Source organism: Anas acuta, chromosome 5 (assembly GCF_963932015.1).
Source record: "Anas acuta chromosome 5, bAnaAcu1.1, whole genome shotgun sequence".
Taxonomy (NCBI): Eukaryota; Metazoa; Chordata; class Aves; order Anseriformes; family Anatidae; genus Anas; species Anas acuta.
The window spans coordinates 5,651,355-5,672,142 of record NC_088983.1 but is presented as its reverse complement, the minus strand read 5'-3'; the positions used below and the strand labels follow the sequence as shown (position 1 = coordinate 5,672,142).

At 52.6% G+C, this 20,788-nt stretch overlaps 1 protein-coding gene and 1 pseudogene across 1 annotated transcript; one reads left to right on the top strand and one right to left on the bottom strand.

Moving 5' to 3' along the window:
* Nucleotides 1–6,682: 6,682 nt before the first annotated feature.
* Nucleotides 6,683–8,083, top strand: LOC137857230 (inositol 1,4,5-trisphosphate receptor-interacting protein-like 1). Its single transcript, XM_068683455.1, has one exon. It carries the CDS (start codon nucleotides 6,683–6,685, stop codon nucleotides 8,081–8,083), a length of 1,401 nt encoding a protein of 466 aa, XP_068539556.1.
* Nucleotides 8,084–16,632: 8,549 nt separating this feature from the next.
* On the bottom strand, nucleotides 16,633–17,681 carry LOC137857229 (inositol 1,4,5-trisphosphate receptor-interacting protein-like 1; annotated as a pseudogene).
* Between the last annotated feature and the right edge of the window lie 3,107 nt (nucleotides 17,682–20,788).

The window sequence follows — 20,788 nt, the reverse complement described above, 5'->3', positions numbered from 1 at the left end:
GGTCTCTCCACAGCAAAACCACCCTTGCGGGAGGCACACCCCATGCAGCTGCTTGAAGCAGAGGCTTTGTTACCAGCTGGACAGTGACCATCTAGCTCTTGCACATTGTCCATTCCCTCTGGGAGCTCGGCCTCTCCAAAAATCCTAATATATTGCTTGCTTAAACAAACATTTTGTCCGTGAGTGTATGTACCACACTTGGTCAGGAAAGGCAGGCATGAGGTGCCACAGCATCGGGAAGCATTTTGCTGTGGAGCTGATTCCGTGGGCTCCAAATGCGCTCCTGGAGCTAAAGCACTGCTGCCTGTCTTTGGTCCTCCAGCAGGGCAATGAGAATAGCTCAGGACCCTCCACAAAGCCGTCTGTTGCTGGTGTGCTGTGTGGAGTCTAAAGGGGGGACTTATGGGACCTGAGGCAAACCATGCCCTGGGAGTCCAATGGCATTGCCCAGGATGACCACGGGGATGCAGAGGTCACGCTCTTGTTATAAATGAAGATACAACTCAATCTGAATTTACTAATATATATAAAAGGCAAGTAAACAGCGCTGGGTGTGCGGGGAGTCTACGCTCTACCAGCATGCACACACTAACATCAAACTTTCTAAATATATAGAACATTGTTTTTACATATTCATAAGAAACCCAAGTATGCCTATAGATATGTAGAACCAGAAAAGGTATCAATCGAAGCATAAACGTATCTAAGTTTTCCGAATTCTGGCAAGTGTTTAACAAGCAATCCTTTAAGTCTATTACTATTAATGTCTATGACTGGGGGAGCATAGTTGGAGTTGGTAATCCTGGTTGATGCTCCCATATCTTCCATACAACAGTCTCCATTTTCCATTCCTTTTCTTGATTACAAACACTGCAGAATTTCCATCCACCCTCTTCCCTCTTCCCCCCTCTCACGCCCAAGCAGCGCAGGGGAACAAGGGAATGGGGGTTATGGTCAGTCTACAGGGCTTCTCTGCCGCTCCTTCTCGGTCACTCCCGTCCCCTGTGCTGTGGGGTCCCTCCCACGGGATGCAGTCCTTGATGAACTGATCCGGCGTGGGCTTCCCACAGGCAGCCGCTCTTCCAGAGCTGCTCCAGATATGGGTCCTTACCACGGGGTCCATCCCTCAGGAGCAAACTGCTCCAACCTGGCTCCCCCACGGGCAGCAGCTCCTGCCCCATCACCTGCTCCTGCGTGGGCTCCTCTCCACGGGCTACAGGTCCGGCCCGGAATCTGCTCCGGCAGGGGTCTTCCACAGGCTCCGTCGGTGCAGGGCCACCTGCTCCACCGTGGTACTCCATGGGCTGCAGGGGGAAAGCCTGCTTCACCATGGGCCTCACCACAGGCCGCAGGGGACTTCTGCTCCGGCACCTGCAGCACCTCTCCCCCTCCTTCTGCACTGACCCTGGCGCCTGCAAGGCTGTTCCTCACTCCTCTCACTCTCCCAGCTGCTGTATATATTGCAGCGTTTTTTTCCCTGTCTTAAATATGCTCTCACAGAGGCACAAAAGAACATTGTTGGCTCGGCTTATTGGCTCAGCTCAGGTCATAAGTGGGGCACTTCCCAAACATGGGCCCTTCCCAAACATGGGGCAGCTTCTAGATCCTTCTCCCAGAAGCCACCCCTAAGGCCCCCTGCTACTAAAACCTTGCCACGTAAACCCACTACACCAAGTCACAGCCCTCGTGGACACTGGCAAGAAATGGCCAGGTTGGCTGAAACCCCTTGGAGCGGAAGCCAACTGCTGTACTAAACGTGCTTTGATGCGGATTACTGGCAAAGTCTAAATTCATGGTGCTAATTGTTGGGGTGCAGAGGGCTGTGCAGACTGCATTATTGTCTTCATAAATCTGGCCAGTACCAGTTCTTGTCTCTCATCCAGACCTCCAGCTCTTTCTGTTGCTTGGTTAACACAGATTGATCCTGAAAAATCCCTGGCAAGAGCTGAGGCACTGCCACCCAGGGCCAGGCAGTGACACTGGGGGATGCCAGTGCTGGAGAGGAGCTGGGGGAGCAGCCCTGATGGGGGGAGTAGTGGTCCCAACAGAGGGACAGGGGGGAGCAATGGCCCCAACAGTCCTGAGCGGTGCCAGAAAGTTCCTGGCAGGTCCCAACGGCCCTAACAGGAGAGGGAACGTTCCTGACAGGCCCCAACGGCTCTGAAGGGATGAGGAACGTTCCTGACAGGCCCCAGCGGCTCCAGGACGACACTCACAGACAAAGTGTTTGTTCAAGCAAGACATTTATTGGAATCTTTGCAGAGGCCAAGCTCCCAGTGAAATGGACAGGCCAAGAACCAAGCCCACTTGGTATGAGGAGTCTGTGCGTCAAGCGTCCATGAAGCAGCCTCTGGAGCTGCATGGGGTCCAGCTCCCCACAGGGTGCTAGCAGGTCATCATCTGCCATCAGCAGAGCGCTCTCGTTGTGCATGAAGGTCTCTGTCATGTCCGTAGATCAGCAGTCTTTTCAGCTGATCTCGCACCACCTCGAACTTCTGTAGCTTTAGCATATGGGTCCCGCTTCAGATGCTGGAAGAGGTTGACCGGGCCAGACAACTGGAAGGCTGGTGGCAGGACAATCACATCGGGCACCATCTCGTTGCCAAAGAAGTGGTTGAGACATTTCCCTTCCAAACAGCAGCAAAGGTACCTTTGCTGCTGTGTGGAATGAGGGAGAGATTTCCAGGATAATTTCGCCAGCTGCTGGAACCAGGAGGAGACTTTACGCACATCCAAGTAGGAGCGAGTGCACATAGTTCGTAGGAGGCTGGGTTCCTGATTTCTTCTCAGCTCCTCCACAGGGTTGTGGAGGAAGCACAGCATATTCCCAAACTCCTGCTCCCTCCAGCACGTGCACTCCAGCTTCACGCGAATACGAGACACCTTTGATGGCAGATGCCATTTGGTGTTCTGCTCCACGTGGAAGGAGTGCCCACGAGGAGCTGTCATGGGAATAAGGCAGCGGTAGACCGTATCACCCTCCCGGGGACTCCAGCCTTCAAAAGCACTGCCCACTCCAATGGGTGTCTGCAGCACTGGAGAGAAAGTGTCCTTAAAGACCCAGTCACAGGCACGGCAAAAGCCGCGCACCATTTCCTCCACAAGCCGGCAGTAGTTGGTCAGGTTTACCTGCTGCCGCTGGATGCTCTCTGCAATACAAATGGATGTATTCGATTCAGCGTTGAGCGCTGCTTCTTCCAAGTCCTCATCGCTGCTGGAGCTCTCCTCGTCGCTGCTGTCATCAAACACCTTGAACTTTTTACGAAGCCAAAACAACAGCCAAATTAAGAGGAGAATAAAACCAAGACCGGCCCAGAACTGCCAAGATTGCATCGCAGATGAGAGCAGGGCTCCCATATGCATCGAGCTCTGCTGCTTCTCTAGCACCTCAATTTCCAACAGGAGCTGAGCCATGCGTTGTTGCATCTCCTCCGCATACTGCCGCATGCGCTCATTTGTAGCTTCATCCAATTCATCCCCGACTTCCTCTGGGCTCACAGAGTCTGAAGGCTGGTGGCAGGACAATCACATCGGGCACCATCTTGTTGCCATAGAAGTGCTTGAGACATTTCTCTTCCACACAGCAGCAAAGGTACCAACTGATATCATCCAGCCGAAGCAGAAAATCCGTCCCGTACCACATTTCCAAGGGGATGGTGGCAGCAAGGGTCCCTGGCATCAGGGACTGTGGCCAGGACTGGTGGTGACAGCCACCTGCCCTGCCCTGAGCGGCTGGGCCCTGGCTGCAGGCTTAGCAAGGCCTCGGGGGGCAGCTTTTGTGCCCCAGACCTGTGCTGCCCAGCCTTCCCCCTGCTGCTGCACTCGCCTCACAGATGGCTCAGGCCAGACTGCAGCATGGCCCTGAGGGGAGCAGGGACATTCCTGACAGGCACCAAGGGCCCTGAGGTGGACAGGGATGTTCCTGACAGGCCCCAGCGGCCTTTGGGGGGGGGGGCGGGACATTCCTGACAGACCCCAGAGGCCGCAGTGTACTGTAATGCCATCAAACTATATAGGGGCAGAACCCATCTGTATTTATGGGGTGACAGGGGGATCCCAGCAGTTAACTGTACTGGAGGATGAAGCGAGTCTAACTGGAAATAAGTGGCAAAAGCAGCGTATTGTGACAGGCCCGGATGCTCCATGCATCCTTGACATAGACTATCTCAGGAGAAGATATTTCAAGGACCCAAAATGGTACCGGTGGGCTTTTGGCATAGCTGCCTTAGAGACAGAGGACACTAAACAGTTGTCTACGTTGCCCAGTCTCTGGGAGGACCCTTCTGTTGGGTTGCTGAGCGTCAAAGAACAGCAGGTGCCGATTGCCACCACAGCTGTGCACCGGCAGCAATATGGCACCAACCGAGACCCCCCATTCTCATCCATAAGCTAATTCATCAACTGGAGAGCCACGGGATGATCAGCAAGATTCACTCACCCTTTCATAGTCCCATATGGCCAGTGCGAAGGTCTAATGGTGAGTGGACTGTCGTGGCCTGAATAAAGTCATGCCACTGCTGAGTGCTGCGGTGCCTGACATGCTAGAACTCCAGTACGAACTGGAATCAAAGGCAGCCAAGTGGTACGCTGCAATTGAGATAGATAATTGATATAGCTAATTGAGATAGCTAATGCATTTTTCTCCATCCCTTTGGCAGCAGAGTGCAGGCCACAGTTTGCTCTTACTTTGAGGGGTGTCTAATACACTGGGAATCGACTGCCCCAGGGGTGGAAACAAAGCCCTACCATACCTAGACTACATGATGTGGACACCATTTGATTTGCACACCATGGAAGAACTGCCTGTGTTCTGCAGTGTATGAGTGCAAAGAGGAAGGACCCTGGGCTTTTAGAGCACTGGGACATTTATATCTCTCTTGGTATGACAGTTACAGAACACCTCTCAAGTGTTTTCCCATATTGTGTAGGGTGTGGAAAAGGCTCAGAGCCAGCAGAGAGAGGAAGACTGCCACAGACATAGCATGGGGGAGTTGAGAGAGAAGAAGCTTCTTGGATCAGCTCCTCAGCAAAATGCACCCCGATGCTGTGGCAGCCAAGCTTTCAGCATCACATGCCTGCCTTTCCTGACCAAGAGTGATACAGACACTCACGGACAAAGCATTTGTTTAAGCAAGCAATATATTAGGGTTTTGGGGAGGCCGAGCTCCCGGAGTGAATGGACAATGTGCAAGAGCTAGATGGTCACTGTCCAGCTGGTAACAAAGCCTCTGCTTCAAGCAGCTGCATGGGGTGTGCCTCCCGCAAGGGTGGTTTTGCTGTGGAGAGAACACGGAGGAGCAATTCCCACTGCCAACTGAGCAGCATCTTCTCCATGTCCAGCATGCTCAGCTCTGCAGCACGTGGTAAGCAGTTGTGGTTGTAGCCACTGTAATCATCAGTGGTTACTACGCTTGGTAGATCGTCCACACGGGGATCTTGCCACGCTTGGCAGTGGGTTGCTGCACGGAGTTTTCCCATCCTCTTTTGTGTCCTGCGTTCTCCCCTCTTCTTTCTGTGGTGGGAGGTCATCGCCTGCTGTCAGCAGAGTGCCCCAGAGAGCTCTGCTTTAAGGCCTCTCTCAGTTCCCAAACGTCAACAGTCTTTTGAGCCGATCTCGCAGCTCCTGGAATTCACGCAGTGCCCGGGCATGGACATTTGGATCCTCTGCCATGTGCTGGAAGAGGTTGAGTGGGCTGGATGTTAGGAAATCTGGGTGCAAGGTGACCTCGTCAGGCACTTCCTTGTTCCCTAAGAAGAAGTGGTCCAGGCGTTTCTCCACTATGCAGCAGTGCAGGCACTGCATGATGTCATCCATGTGCTGCAAAAACTCCCTCCTGCACCATCTTTCCAAAGGGATGGTGTTCAGCAGGTGCATGACGACTGTCTTCAAGACATAGGGGGTAAAATCATTGCCCACCACGATACGGGCACAGAGCTGCATGCGTCTGAGGTGGTAGCTGTCCTGCGGGGCATGCGCTTTTATGTACTGGAAGAACTTCATCTCTGCCACTGTGCAGCTCTGCGGCCATTCTGAGTCCGGGGTAAAGATAAAGCTTTTTTAAGCTTTAAGTTAGCAGCCAGAACTTGCGCTTAACTGACGGGACAATAGTTCGGTCAAACACAGATCTTTGCCACCCATGCCTGGAAGAGAGCTGTCATGCATTTCTTGACCACCATCCCTTTGACAAGCATGCACAGGAGGGATTTCCAACCCCACAGCCAGCGACGATTGTGGCAGCTACAAAGATGCCTGACAGACGCCCTGCTAGCCACAAGCCCCAAAGCTGTGCATGCTGGACATGGAGAAATTGCTGCTCAGTTGGTAGTGGGACGTGCGGTGGGCACCAAGGGTGGGGCGGGGGTCCTGTGATGCGGTGTGGGCGCAGGTGACATCAGAGGACGTGTCACAATGGGGGGGGAGGCTTTAAAGGCAGCCGCGGGAAGCGCTGCTTCACTTTGGCCTGAGCCACTGGTGAGTGCAGCAGCAGGGGGAAGACTGGGTTGGGCCAGGGCAGGGCTCGTGGCTGTCCCCGCTGGCACTGCCCACAGTCCCTGCTGCCTCCCAGCTCCCTCGCCCCCTCTCCTACCTGACCCCAGGGGCCTGAGGCTCGTGCCGCAGCTCCCTCAGCCGCCATCCAGCTCCCACCCAGCCCCACTGACGTGCTTCTCTCTCTTTCAGACCATGGTTTGGGCAGCTTTCTATTTCCTGGCATTTTTGGGCTTAGTCAACAGCCCACAGGAAGTCGGGTATCAATTGGATGAGGATGCTGCTCAGTTGACAGTGGGACGTTCGGCGGGCGCTGAGGGCGCAGACTCAATGCAGACTTGGCAGTTCTGGGCCGGTCTTGGGGTTCTCCTCTTAATTTGGCTGTTGTTTTGTCTTCGTAAAAAGTTCGAGGTGTTTGATGACAGCAGCGACGAGGACTTGGAAGAACCAGCGCTCAATGATGAATCGAATGCAGCCATTTTTATTGCAGAGAGCATCCAGCGGCAGCAGGTAAACCTGACCAACTACTGCCGGCTTGTGGAGGAAATGGTGCGCGGCTTTTGCCGTGCCTGTGACTGGGTCTTTAAGGACACTTTCTCTCCAGTGCTGCAGACACCCATTGGAGTGGGCAGTGCTTTTGAAGGCTGGAGTCCCCGGGAGGGTGATACGGTCTACCGCTGCCTTATTCCCATGACAGCTCCTCGTGGGCACTCCTTCCACGTGGAGCAGAACACCAAATGGAATCTGCCATCAAAGGTGTCTCGTATTCGCGTGAAGCTGGAGTGCACGTGCTGGAGGGAGCAGGAGTTTGGGAATATGCTGTGCTTCCTCCACAACCCTGTGGAGGAGCTGAGAAGAAATCAGGAACCCAGCCTCCTACGAACTATGTGCACTCGCTCCTACTTGGATGTGCGTAAAGTCTCCTCCTGGTTCCAGCAGCTGGCAAAATTATCCTGGGAATCTGTGCCTCATTCATCTTCATGGCTGGTTAAAGTACTGAAAACCAGACGGTCTTGCATGCTTCGTTTGATTGATGACACCGGATCAACCGTATTCATTGAGATGATGTTTGGGGTACAACAAGGTGATACGGACATTTTTCTGAGCAGCGATTACTCTGAGGCTCCCGTTACCCCGGACACAGTATGGCCACAGAGCTGCGCAGTGGCAGAGATGAAGTTCTTCCGGAACATAGCCGCGAATGCCCAGCAGGACAGTTTCCACCTCGGATGCATGCAGCTCTGTGCCCGTATCGTGCTGGGCAGTTATTTTACCAGCTATATGATGAAGACCGTCGTCATGCACCTGCTGAACACCATCCCTCTGGAAAGATGGCACAGGAGGGAGTTTTTGCAGCGCATGGATGACGTCGTGGAGTACCTGCGCTCGTGCCTGAGGAAGAAGCGCCTGGACCACTTCTGGTTAGGAAACGAGCAAATGCCTGAGGAGTTCATCTTGCCTCTGGATTTCCAAACATCCAGACCACCCAACCTCTTCCAGGACTTAGCAAAGGACCCAGATCAATACACCCAGGCGCACACTGATTTCCGTGAGCTGCAAGAGCAGCTCATGAAAATGCTGAACTTTGGGAACTGAGAGAGGCCTTCATGCAGAGCTCTCCGGGGTACTCTGCTGACAGCAGGCGATGACCTCCCACCACAGAAAGAAGAGGGGAGAACGCAGGACGCAGAAGAGGATGGGAAAACTCCATGCAGCAACCCACTGCCAAGCGTGGCAAGATCCCCGTATGGACAATCTACCAAGCGTAGTAACCACTGATGACTACGGTGGCTACAACCACAACTGCTTGCCACGTGCTGCAGAGCTGAGCATGCTGGACATGGAGAAGATGCTGCTCAGTTGGCAGTGGGAATTGCTCCTCCGTGTTCTCTCCACAGCAAAACCACCCTTGCGGGAGGCACACCCCATGCAGCTGCTTGAAGCAGAGGCTTTGTTACCAGCTGGACAGTGACCATCTAGCTCTTGCACATTGTCCATTCACTCCGGGAGCTCGGCCTCTCCAAAACCCTAATATATTGCTTGCTTAAACAAATGCTTTGTGTGTGAGCGTCTGTATCACTCTTGGTCAGGACAGGCAGGCATGAGATGCTGACAGCTTGACTGCCACAGCATCGGGGAGCATTTTGCTGAGGAGCTGATCCAAGAAGCTTCTTCTCTCTCAACTCCCCCATGCTATGTCTGTGTCAGTCTTCCTCTCTCTGCTGGCTCTGAGCCTTTTCCACACCCTACACAATATGGGAAAACGCTTGAGAGGTGTTCTGTAACTGTCATACCAAGAGAGATATAAATGTCCCAGTGCTCTAAAAGCCCAGGGTCCTTCCTCTTTGCACTCATACACTGCAGAACACAGGCAGTTCTTCCATGGTGTGCAAATCAAACGGTGTCCACATCATGTAGTCTAGGTATGGTAGGGCTTTGTTTCCACCCCTGGGGCAGTCGATTCCCGGTGTATTAGACACCCCTCAAAGTAAGAGCAAACTGTGGCCTGCACTCTGCTGCCAAAGGGATGGAGAAAAATGCATTAGCTATCTCAATTAGCTATATCAATTATCTATCTCAATTGCAGCGTACCACTTGGCTGCCTTTGATTCCAGTTCGTACTGGAGTTCTAGCATGTCAGGCACCGCAGCACTCAGCAGTGGCATGACTTTATTCAGGCCACAACAGTCCACTCACCATTAGACCTTCGCACTGGCCATATGGGACTATGAAAGGGTGAGTGAATCTTGCTGATCATCCCGTGGCTCTCCAGTTGATGAATTAGCTTATGGATGAGAATGGGGGGTCTCGGTTGGTGCCATATTGCTGCCGGTGCACAGCTGTGGTGGCAATTGGCACCTGCTGTTCTTTGACGCTCAGCAACCCAACAGAAGGGTCCTCCCAGAGACTGGGCAACGTAGACAACTGTTTAGTGTCCTCTGTCTCTAAGGCAGCTATGCCAAAAGCCTACCGGTACCATTTTGGGTCCTTGAAATATCCTCTCCTGAGATAGTCTACGCCAAGGATGCATGGAGCATCCGGGCCTGTCACAATACGCTGCTTTTGCCACTTATTTCCAGTTAGACTCGCTTCATCCTCCAGTACAGTTAACTGCTGGGATCCCCCTGTCACCCCATAAATACGGGTGGGTTCTGCCCCTATAGGACTCCAGTATGCATGCGTATAGGGGCGGGAACCTGCGTTAATCATAGAATCATAGAATCATAGAATATCCTGAGTTGGAAGGGACCCTTAAGTATCATCAAGTCCAACTCTTGACACCGCACAGGTCTACCCAAGTTCAGACCATGTGACTAAGTGCACAGTGCAATCTATTCTTAAATTCAGTCAGGCTCGGTGCAGTGACCACTTCCCTGGGGAGCCTGTTCCAGTGTGCAACCACTCTCTCTGTGAAGAACCCCTTCCTGATGTCCAGCCTAAACTTCCCCTGCCTCAGCTTAACTCCGTTCCCGCGGGTCCTGTCGCTGGTGTTAATGGAGAAAAGGTCTCCTGCCTCTCGACACCCCCTTACGAGGAAGTTGTAGACTGCGATGAGGTCTCCCCTCAGCCTCCTCTTCTCCAGGCTGAACAGGCCCAGTGCCCTCAGCCGTTCCTCATACGTCTTCCCCTCCAGGCCTTTCACCATCTTCGTAGCCCTCCTCTGGACACTCTCCAACAGTTTCATGTCCTTTTTATACTGTGGTGCCCAGAACTGCACACAGTACTCGAGGTGAGGCCGCACCAGCGCAGAGTAGAGCGGGACAATCACCTCCCTCGACCTACTAGCGATGCCGTGCTTGATGCACCCCAGGACACGGTTGGCCCTCCTGGCTGCCAGGGCACACTGCCGGCTCATATTCAACTTGTTGTCTACCACGACCCCCAGATCCCTCTCTTCTAGGCTGCTCTCCAGCGTCTCGTCGCCCAGTCTGTATGTGCAGCCAGGGTTTCCCCGTCCCAGGTGCAGGACCCAGCACTTGCTCTTATTGAACTTCATGCGGTTGGTGATCGCCCAGCTCTCCAACCTATCCAGATCCCTCTGCAAGGCCTTTCCACCCTCATTCGAGTCCACAACTCCTCCAAGTTTGGTGTCATCAGCAAATTTGCTCAAAATGCCTTCTATTCCTACATCCAGATCGTTTATAAAAATATTGAAAAGTACCAGCCCTAAAATGGAGCCTTGAGGGACCCCACTGGTGACCGCCCGCCAGCCTGACGCAACCCCATTTACCATAACTCTTTGGGCCCTGCCCGTTAGCCAATTGCTCACCCATCGTATGATGTTTTTATTTACCTGTATGGTGGACATTTTGTCCAGTAGGATCCTATGGGAAACTGTGTCAAAAGCCTTGCTGAAGTCCAAAAAAATCACATCAGCTGGTTTCCCTTGGTCCACCATACGGAGACCTGAAAAATATGCAAGAGAACCATGGGAAATGAAATGAATATGTATTTATCCCACTAAAACAAGCACACTGCCAGGATCATAATTTCAGGATCATAAATTGTCATCCACGTGCTGCAGATCTGAGCATGCTGGACATGGAGAAGATGCTGCTCAGTTGGCAGTGGGAATTGCTCCTCCATGGTCTCTCCACAGCAAAACCACCCTTGCGGGAGGCACACCCCATGCAGCTGCTTGAAGCAGAGGCTTTGTTACCAGCTGGACAGTGACCATCTAGCTCTTGCACATTGTCCATTCCCTCTGGGAGCTCGGCCTCTCCAAAAATCCTAATATATTGCTTGCTTAAACAAACATTTTGTCCGTGAGTGTATGTACCACACTTGGTCAGGAAAGGCAGGCATGAGGTGCCACAGCATCGGGAAGCATTTTGCTGTGGAGCTGATTCCGTGGGCTCCAAATGCGCTCCTGGAGCTAAAGCACTGCTGCCTGTCTTTGGTCCTCCAGCAGGGCAATGAGAATAGCTCAGGACCCTCCACAAAGCCGTCTGTTGCTGGTGTGCTGTGTGGAGTCTAAAGGGGGGACTTATGGGACCTGAGGCAAACCATGCCCTGGGAGTCCAATGGCATTGCCCAGGATGACCACGGGGATGCAGAGGTCACGCTCTTGTTATAAATGAAGATACAACTCAATCTGAATTTACTAATATATATAAAAGGCAAGTAAACAGCGCTGGGTGTGCGGGGAGTCTACGCTCTACCAGCATGCACACACTAACATCAAACTTTCTAAATATATAGAACATTGTTTTTACATATTCATAAGAAACCCAAGTATGCCTATAGATATGTAGAACCAGAAAAGGTATCAATCGAAGCATAAACGTATCTAAGTTTTCCGAATTCTGGCAAGTGTTTAACAAGCAATCCTTTAAGTCTATTACTATTAATGTCTATGACTGGGGGAGCATAGTTGGAGTTGGTAATCCTGGTTGATGCTCCCATATCTTCCATACAACAGTCTCCATTTTCCATTCCTTTTCTTGATTACAAACACTGCAGAATTTCCATCCACCCTCTTCCCTCTTCCCCCCTCTCACGCCCAAGCAGCGCAGGGGAACAAGGGAATGGGGGTTATGGTCAGTCTACAGGGCTTCTCTGCCGCTCCTTCTCGGTCACTCCCGTCCCCTGTGCTGTGGGGTCCCTCCCACGGGATGCAGTCCTTGATGAACTGATCCGGCGTGGGCTTCCCACAGGCAGCCGCTCTTCCAGAGCTGCTCCAGATATGGGTCCTTACCACGGGGTCCATCCCTCAGGAGCAAACTGCTCCAACCTGGCTCCCCCACGGGCAGCAGCTCCTGCCCCATCACCTGCTCCTGCGTGGGCTCCTCTCCACGGGCTACAGGTCCGGCCCGGAATCTGCTCCGGCAGGGGTCTTCCACAGGCTCCGTCGGTGCAGGGCCACCTGCTCCACCGTGGTACTCCATGGGCTGCAGGGGGAAAGCCTGCTTCACCATGGGCCTCACCACAGGCCGCAGGGGACTTCTGCTCCGGCACCTGCAGCACCTCTCCCCCTCCTTCTGCACTGACCCTGGCGCCTGCAAGGCTGTTCCTCACTCCTCTCACTCTCCCAGCTGCTGTATATATTGCAGCGTTTTTTTCCCTGTCTTAAATATACTCTCACAGAGGCACAAAAGAACATTGTTGGCTCGGCTTATTGGCTCAGCTCAGGTCATAAGTGGGGCACTTCCCAAACATGGGCCCTTCCCAAACATGGGGCAGCTTCTAGATCCTTCTCCCAGAAGCCACCCCTAAGGCCCCCTGCTACTAAAACCTTGCCACGTAAACCCACTACACCAAGTCACAGCCCTCGAGGACACTGGCAAGAAATGGCCAGGTTGGCTGAAACCCCTTGGAGCGGAAGCCAACTGCTGTACTAAACGTGCTTTGATGCGGATTACTGGCAAAGTCTAAATTCATGGTGCTAATTGTTGGGGTGCAGAGGGCTGTGCAGACTGCATTATTGTCTTCATAAATCTGGCCAGTACCAGTTCTTGTCTCTCATCCAGACCTCCAGCTCTTTCTGTTGCTTGGTTAACACAGATTGATCCTGAAAAATCCCTGGCAAGAGCTGAGGCACTGCCACCCAGGGCCAGGCAGTGACACTGGGGGATGCCAGTGCTGGAGAGGAGCTGGGGGAGCAGCCCTGATGGGGGGAGTAGTGGTCCCAACAGAGGGACAGGGGGGAGCAATGGCCCCAACAGTCCTGAGCGGTGCCAGAAAGTTCCTGGCAGGTCCCAACGGCCCTAACAGGAGAGGGAACGTTCCTGACAGGCCCCAACGGCTCTGAAGGGATGAGGAACGTTCCTGACAGGCCCCAGCGGCTCCAGGACGACACTCACAGACAAAGTGTTTGTTCAAGCAAGACATTTATTGGAATCTTTGCAGAGGCCAAGCTCCCAGTGAAATGGACAGGCCAAGAACCAAGCCCACTTGGTATGAGGAGTCTGTGCGTCAAGCGTCCATGAAGCAGCCTCTGGAGCTGCATGGGGTCCAGCTCCCCACAGGGTGCTAGCAGGTCATCATCTGCCATCAGCAGAGCGCTCTCGTTGTGCATGAAGGTCTCTGTCATGTCCGTAGATCAGCAGTCTTTTCAGCTGATCTCGCACCACCTCGAACTTCTGTAGCTTTAGCATATGGGTCCCGCTTCAGATGCTGGAAGAGGTTGACCGGGCCAGACAACTGGAAGGCTGGTGGCAGGACAATCACATCGGGCACCATCTCGTTGCCAAAGAAGTGGTTGAGACATTTCCCTTCCAAACAGCAGCAAAGGTACCTTTGCTGCTGTGTGGAATGAGGGAGAGATTTCCAGGATAATTTCGCCAGCTGCTGGAACCAGGAGGAGACTACGCACATCCAAGTAGGAGCGAGTGCACATAGTTCGTAGGAGGCTGGGTTCCTGATTTCTTCTCAGCTCCTCCACAGGGTTGTGGAGGAAGCACAGCATATTCCCAAACTCCTGCTCCCTCCAGCACGTGCACTCCAGCTTCACGCGAATACGAGACACCTTTGATGGCAGATGCCATTTGGTGTTCTGCTCCACGAGGAGCTGTCATGGGAATAAGGCAGCGGTAGACCGTATCACCCTCCCGGGGACTCCAGCCTTCAAAAGCACTGCCCACTCCAATGGGTGTCTGCAGCACTGGAGAGAAAGTGTCCTTAAAGACCCAGTCACAGGCACGGCAAAAGCCGCGCACCATTTCCTCCACAAGCCGGCAGTAGTTGGTCAGGTTTACCTGCTGCCGCTGGATGCTCTCTGCAATACAAATGGATGTATTCGATTCAGCGTTGAGCGCTGCTTCTTCCAAGTCCTCATCGCTGCTGGAGCTCTCCTCGTCGCTGCTGTCATCAAACACCTTGAACTTTTTACGAAGCCAAAACAACAGCCAAATTAAGAGGAGAATAAAACCAAGACCGGCCCAGAACTGCCAAGATCGCATCGCACATGAGAGCAGGGCTCCCATATGCATCGAGCTCTGCTGCTTCTCTAGCGCCTCAATTTCCAACAGGAGCTGAGCCATGCGTTGTTGCATCTCCTCCGCATACTGCCGCATGCGCTCATTTGTAGCTTCATCCAATTCATCCCCGACTTCCTCTGGGCTCACAGAGTCTGAAGGCTGGTGGCAGGACAATCACATCGGGCACCATCTTGTTGCCATAGAAGTGCTTGAGACATTTCTCTTCCACACAGCAGCAAAGGTACCAACTGATATCATCCAGCCGAAGCAGAAAATCCGTCCCGTACCACATTTCCAAGGGGATGGTGGCAGCAAGGGTCCCTGGCAGCAGGGACTGTGGCCAGGACTGGTGGTGACAGCCACCTGCCCTGCCCTGAGCGGCTGGGCCCTGGCTGCAGGCTTAGCAAGGCCTTGGGGGGCAGCTTTTGTGCCCCAGCCCTGTGCTGCCCAGCCTTCCCCCTGCTGCTGCACTCGCCTCACAGATGGCTCAGGCCAGACTGCAGCATGGCCCTGAGGGGAGCAGGGACATTCCTGACAGGCACCAAGGGCCCTGAGGTGGACAGGGATGTTCCTGACAGGCCCCAGCGGCCTTTGGGGGGGGGGCGGGACATTCCTGACAGACCCCAGAGGCCGCAGTGTACTGTAATGCCGTCAAACTATATAGGGGCAGAACCCATCTGTATTTATGGGGTGACAGGGGGATCCCAGCAGTTAACTGTACTGGAGGATGAAGCGAGTCTAACTGGAAATAAGTGGCAAAAGCAGCGTATTGTGAAAGGCCCGGATGCTCCATGCATCCTTGACGTAGACTATGTCAGGAGAGGATATTTCAAGGACCCAAAATGGTACCGGTGGGCTTTTGGCATAGCTGCCTTAGAGACAGAGGACATTAAACAGTTGTCTACGTTGCCCAGTCTCTGGGAGGACCCTTCTGTTGGGTTGCTGAGCGTCAAAGAACAGCAGGTGCCGATTGCCACCACAGCTGTGCACCGGCAGCAATATGGCACCAACCGAGACCCCCCATTCTCATCCATAAGCTAATTCATCAACTGGAGAGCCACGGGATGATCAGCAAGATTCACTCACCCTTTCATAGTCCCATATGGCCAGTGCGAAGGTCTAATGGTGAGTGGACTGTCGTGGCCTGAATAAAGTCATGCCACTGCTGAGTGCTGCGGTGCCTGACATGCTAGAACTCCAGTACGAACTGGAATCAAAGGCAGCCAAGTGGTACGCTGCAATTGAGATAGCTAATTGATATAGCTAATTGAGATAGCTAATGCATTTTTCTCCATCCCTTTGGCAGCAGAGTGCAGGCCACAGTTTGCTCTTACTTTGAGGGGTGTCTAATACACCGGGAATTGACTGCCCCAGGGGTGGAAACAAAGCCCTACCATACCTAGGCTACATGATGTGGACACCGTTTGATTTGCACACCATGGAAGAACTGCCTGTGTTCTGCAGTGTATGAGTGCAAAGAGGAAGGACCCTGGGCTTTTAGAGCACTGGGACATTTATATCTCTCTTGGTATGACAGTTACAGAACACCTCTCAAGCGTTTTCCCATATTGTGTAGGGTGTGGAAAAGGCTCAGAGCCAGCAGAGAGAGGAAGACTGCCACAGACATAGCATGGGGGAGTTGAGAGAGAAGAAGCTTCTTGGATCAGCTCCTCAGCTAAATGCTCCCCGATGCTGTGGCAGCCAAGCTGTCAGCATCTCATGCCTGCCTGTCCTGACCAAGAGTGATACAGACGCTCACACACAAAGCATTTGTTTAAGCAAGCAATATATTAGGGTTTTGGGGAGGCTGCGCTCCCCGAGTGAATGGACAATGTGCAAGAGCTAGATGGTCACTGTCCAGCTGGTAACAAAGCCTCTGCTTCAAGCAGCTGCATGGGGTGTGCCTCCCACAAGGGTGGTTTTTCTGTGGAGAGAACACGGAGGAGCAATTCCCACTGCCAACTGAGCAGCATCTTCTCCATGTCCAGCATGCTCAGCTCTGCAGCACGTGGCAAGCAGTTGTGGTTGTAGCCACCGTAGTCATCAGTGGTTACTACGCTGGGTAGATTGTCCATACGGAGATCTTGCCACGCTTGGCAGTGGGTTGCTGCACGGAGTTTTCCCATCCTCTTCTGCGTCCTGCATTCTCCCCTCTTCTTTCTGTGGTGGGAGGTCATCGCCTGCTGTCAGCAGAGTGCCCCGGAGAGCTCTGCTTGAAGGCCTCTTTCAGTTCCTAAAGTTCAGCATTTTCATGAGCTGCTCCTGCAGCTCACGGAAATCAGTGTGCGCCTGGGTGTATTGATCCGGGTCCTTTGCTAAGTCCTGGAAGAGGTTGGGTGGTCTGGATGTTTGGAAATCCGGAGGCAAGGTGAACTCCTCAGGCATTTGCTCGTTTCCTAACCAGAAGTGGTCCAGGCGCTTCTTCCTCAGGCACGAGCACAGGTACTCCACGATGTCATCCATGCGCTGCAAAAACTCCCTCCTGTGCCATCTTTCCAGAGGGATGGTGTTCAGCAGGTGCATGACGACGGTCTTCATCATATAGCTGGTAAAATAACTGTCTATCGCGATACGGGCACAGAGCTGCATGCATCCGAGGTGGAAACTGTCCTGCTGGGCATTCGCGGCTATGTTCCGGAAGAACTTCATCTCTGCCACTGCGCAGCTCTGTGGCCATACTGTGTCCGGGGTAACGGGAGCCACGGAGTAATCACTGCTCAGAAAAATGTCCGTATCGCCTTGTTGTACCCCAAACATCATCTCAGTGAAAATGGTTGATCCGGTGTCATCAATCAAACGAAGCATGCAAGACCGTCTGGTTTTCAGTATTTAACCAGCCATGAAGATGAATGAGGCACAGATTCCCAGGATAATTTTGCCAGCTGCTGGAACCAGGAGGAGACTTAACGCACATCCAAGTAGGAGCGAGTGCACATAGTTCGTAGGAGGCTGGGTTCCTGATTTCTTCTAAGCTCCTCCACAGGGTTGTGGAGGAAGCACAGCATATTCCCAAACTCCTGCTCCCTCCAGCACGTGCACTCCAGCTTCACGCGAATACGAGACACCTTTGATGGCAGATTCCATTTGGTGTTCTGCTCCACGTGGAAGGAGTGCCCACGAGGAGCTGTCATGGGAATAAGGCAGTGGTAGACCGTATCACCCTCCCGGGGACTCCAGCCTTCAAAAGCACTGCCCACTCCAATGGGTGTCTGCAGCACTGGAGAGAAAGTGTCCTTAAAGACCCAGTCACAGGCACGGCAAAAGCCGCGCACCATTTCCTCCACAAGCCGGCAGCAGTTGGTCAGGTTTACCTGCTGCCGCTGGATGCTCTCTGCAATACAAATGGATGTATTCGATTCAGCGTTGAGCGCTGGTTCTTCCAAGTCTCATCGCTGCTGGAACTCTCCTCGTCGCTGCTGTCATCAAACACCTTGAACTTTTTACGAAGCCAAAACAACAGCCAAATTAAGAGGAGAATAAAACCAAGACCGGCCCAGAACTGCCAAGATCGCATCGCAGATGAGAGCAGGCCTCCCATATGCATCGAGCTCTGCTGCTTCTCTAGCGCCTCAATTTCCACCAGGAGCTGAGCCATGCGTTGTTGCATCTCCTCCGCATACTGCCGCATGCACTCATTTGTAGCTTCTTCCAATTCATCCCCGACTTCCTTTGGGCTCTCGACTAAGCCCTGCGAGGAGATTATTTGCTGGCTTGAAGCCCAGCTGGGACCAACACAAACCCAGACACACGGGTGCCGTACCTAGCTGGCCCACGAGGCATTGCTGATGGAGGAGATGGCTGCAAGCACAGCAGGACACTCTGCTCTCATTTGCCTGGGTGCTACTAGGAGTCCACCTCCTGCTTGGCAGAAACATGCAGAGCTGACTGTGTAATATCGCCCAGCACTGTGTTCCCTCACGTTTGCAGAAGCAACTTGCAGCTGTAAGGAAAATGTTTTTTCTCTAATCTGTATTTACACAGGACGGAGATAAAGAAATTCCTCAACAATCACTTAATCTCTCTTTGGGCTGACACCACCATCTTTGCTCAGCCCAGCTCCAAAGCAGCAACACATGCAAACACAGCACGCTGCTCTGCAGCCCGGGAAAGGACTATCACGTGAAAAACGAGGGCTGTACCCAAGTCCTCTGCACTGCAAACATCCACTGACGCAGGCAGCGGGATGCTGAGAAGAAGGGCAGCCCCATCTTCTGGAAGCTGGCACGTGTTTGAAGCTCTTGTGTGTTTCTGGCATGTGATTTGAAGCAAGAAGCCTGCTCTCAGCTTGCAGACATGTCATCCCTGCCACAAGCCGCCCTGCTCGTGCAAGCAAGCTCTCAGCAAGCTCTGCATGAACTAACCGCCTGGCCCTTAAGGATTGGAAAAACAGGAAGCCCTTTCAAAGGTGTCTATGGATTTGATGTTGACGTTTGAATTTCCCTGTCATATCACTGTAACTTTTTTGCCCACATGCTGTATCCCTGCACTGTGAAGTTGTCGTTTAATTCTAGTCAGAGACTTTGTGCTTTTGAAAATAAAGCCAAGGAGAACAGAAACGTGAAATGTTCAAAAACACTTTAGTGCATTAGACAAGGATTTAGTATGAGAAGCTGAGCCTTTCCTGCCCTTAGGGGAAAACATATCTTGTATAGAAATAACCTAGCAAAGACAAAGCTGTTCTGCATAGTGAAAATTTTGGTGCTATATAGTTTGAGGACATAATATAACGTACTTATCAGTAAGAACAGAGTTATGACACCGTACTTATCAGTAAGAACAGAGTTATGACACCATGACGATAACCCAGAAGAGTTGAAAGGGACTGAGGACAACACAGACTTCATGGCACAGCACTGGGAAATCAGCGTCCCTGCTTAGCCAGGCCCAGCAGCAAGCAGACGGGTTGATAAAACTCAGGAGGCTTCCTGTGGGGGCCTCTCCAGCCACAGCCCTACCTGTGAAACAGGCTCTGTTTGCCACCAGCATGTGGCCATGGAGGCTGCGGGTGCAGGCAGAGTCTGTCCTGTAGACAGGGGCAGCTCCTGGAGCACCAAGTGGCAGCAACAGTTTTTTAAAAATGCGCCCTTGATGCTGCATCTGGAGCTGGCCACATTCTCCTACAGGCAAACTGTGCACTGGGAGGAACTGTGAAAAAACTTTCCGCATGGAGTCTATGAATGCAATCCCCTAGGTGAAAGTCCATCCCACTTGTAACCCAACTCAGCAAATGTTAATGCCCCGTTCCTGCATTCACATTCCCATATTCCTGAGACAATGGCCTTCTTTCCCCTGGTAAATACAGAAAGTAAGCATTTCCTCAAAGGAAGTTCATTGGATTTTTAGACAACCTCCCCCCCCAAAAGAAGGAAGAGTGGGAAACAAAAACCATTTTGATAATCTGGGAAAGTATTATCAGACGCGACCTCTTCTGCTGAAGTGAAACACTTTCCCTAGGCCACTAAGAAGCTAAGGACCAAAGTGTTTCTTTAACATTATTTTAACCGTAAAGGAAGAAAATCAGATGGCCTTCCAATTCATTTTACCAGCACACATACTGAAGACTCCACACATTGAAGACTTTATTTTAAAAGAATGATTCATGCATTTAGCCTTTGGTTCATTTCTGTATTAGTTTTGGAGCCATAAATCTCACTTTGGAGGTGTAGAACGATTAATTTCTCAGCAACATTTCTCTGCAGCACGTGGCAAGCAGTTGTGATTGTAGCCACCGTAGTCATCAGTGGTTACTACGCTTGGTAGATTGTCCATACGGGGATCTTGCCACGCTTGGCAGTGGGTTGCTGCATGGAGTTTTCCCATCCTCTTCTGCGTCCTGCGTTCTCCCCTCTTCTTTCTGTGGTGGGAGGTCATCGCCTGCTGTCAGCAGAGTGCCCCGGAGAGCTCTGCATGAAGGCCTCTCTCAGTTCCTAAGGATCAGCATTTGCATGAGCTGCTCTTGCAGCTCACGGAAATCAGTGTGCGCCTGGGTGTATTGATCCGGGTCCTTTGCTAAGTCCTGGAAGAGGTTGGGTGGTCTGGATGTTTGGAAATCCAGGGGCAAGATGAACTCCTCAGGCATTTGCTCGTTTCCTAACCAGAAGTGGTCCAGGCGCTTCTTCCTCAGGCACGAGCGCAGGTACTCCACGATGTCATCCATGCGCTGCAAAAACTCCTCCACAGATGGCTCAGGCCAGACTGCAGCATGGCCCTGAGGGGAGCAGGGACATTCCTGACAGGCACCAAGGGCCCTGAGGTGGACAGGGATGTTCCTGACAGACCCCAGAGGCCGCAGTGTACTGTAATGCCGTCAAACTACATAGGGGCAGAACCCACCCGTATTTATGGGGTGACAGGGGGATCCCAGCAGTTAACTGTACTGGAG

Excerpts from the sequence above, each read along its gene's own strand:
- LOC137857230 (XM_068683455.1), top strand. The coding sequence starts at position 6,683 with ATGGTTTGGGCAGCTTTCTATTTCCTGGCATTTTTGGGCTTAGTCAAC.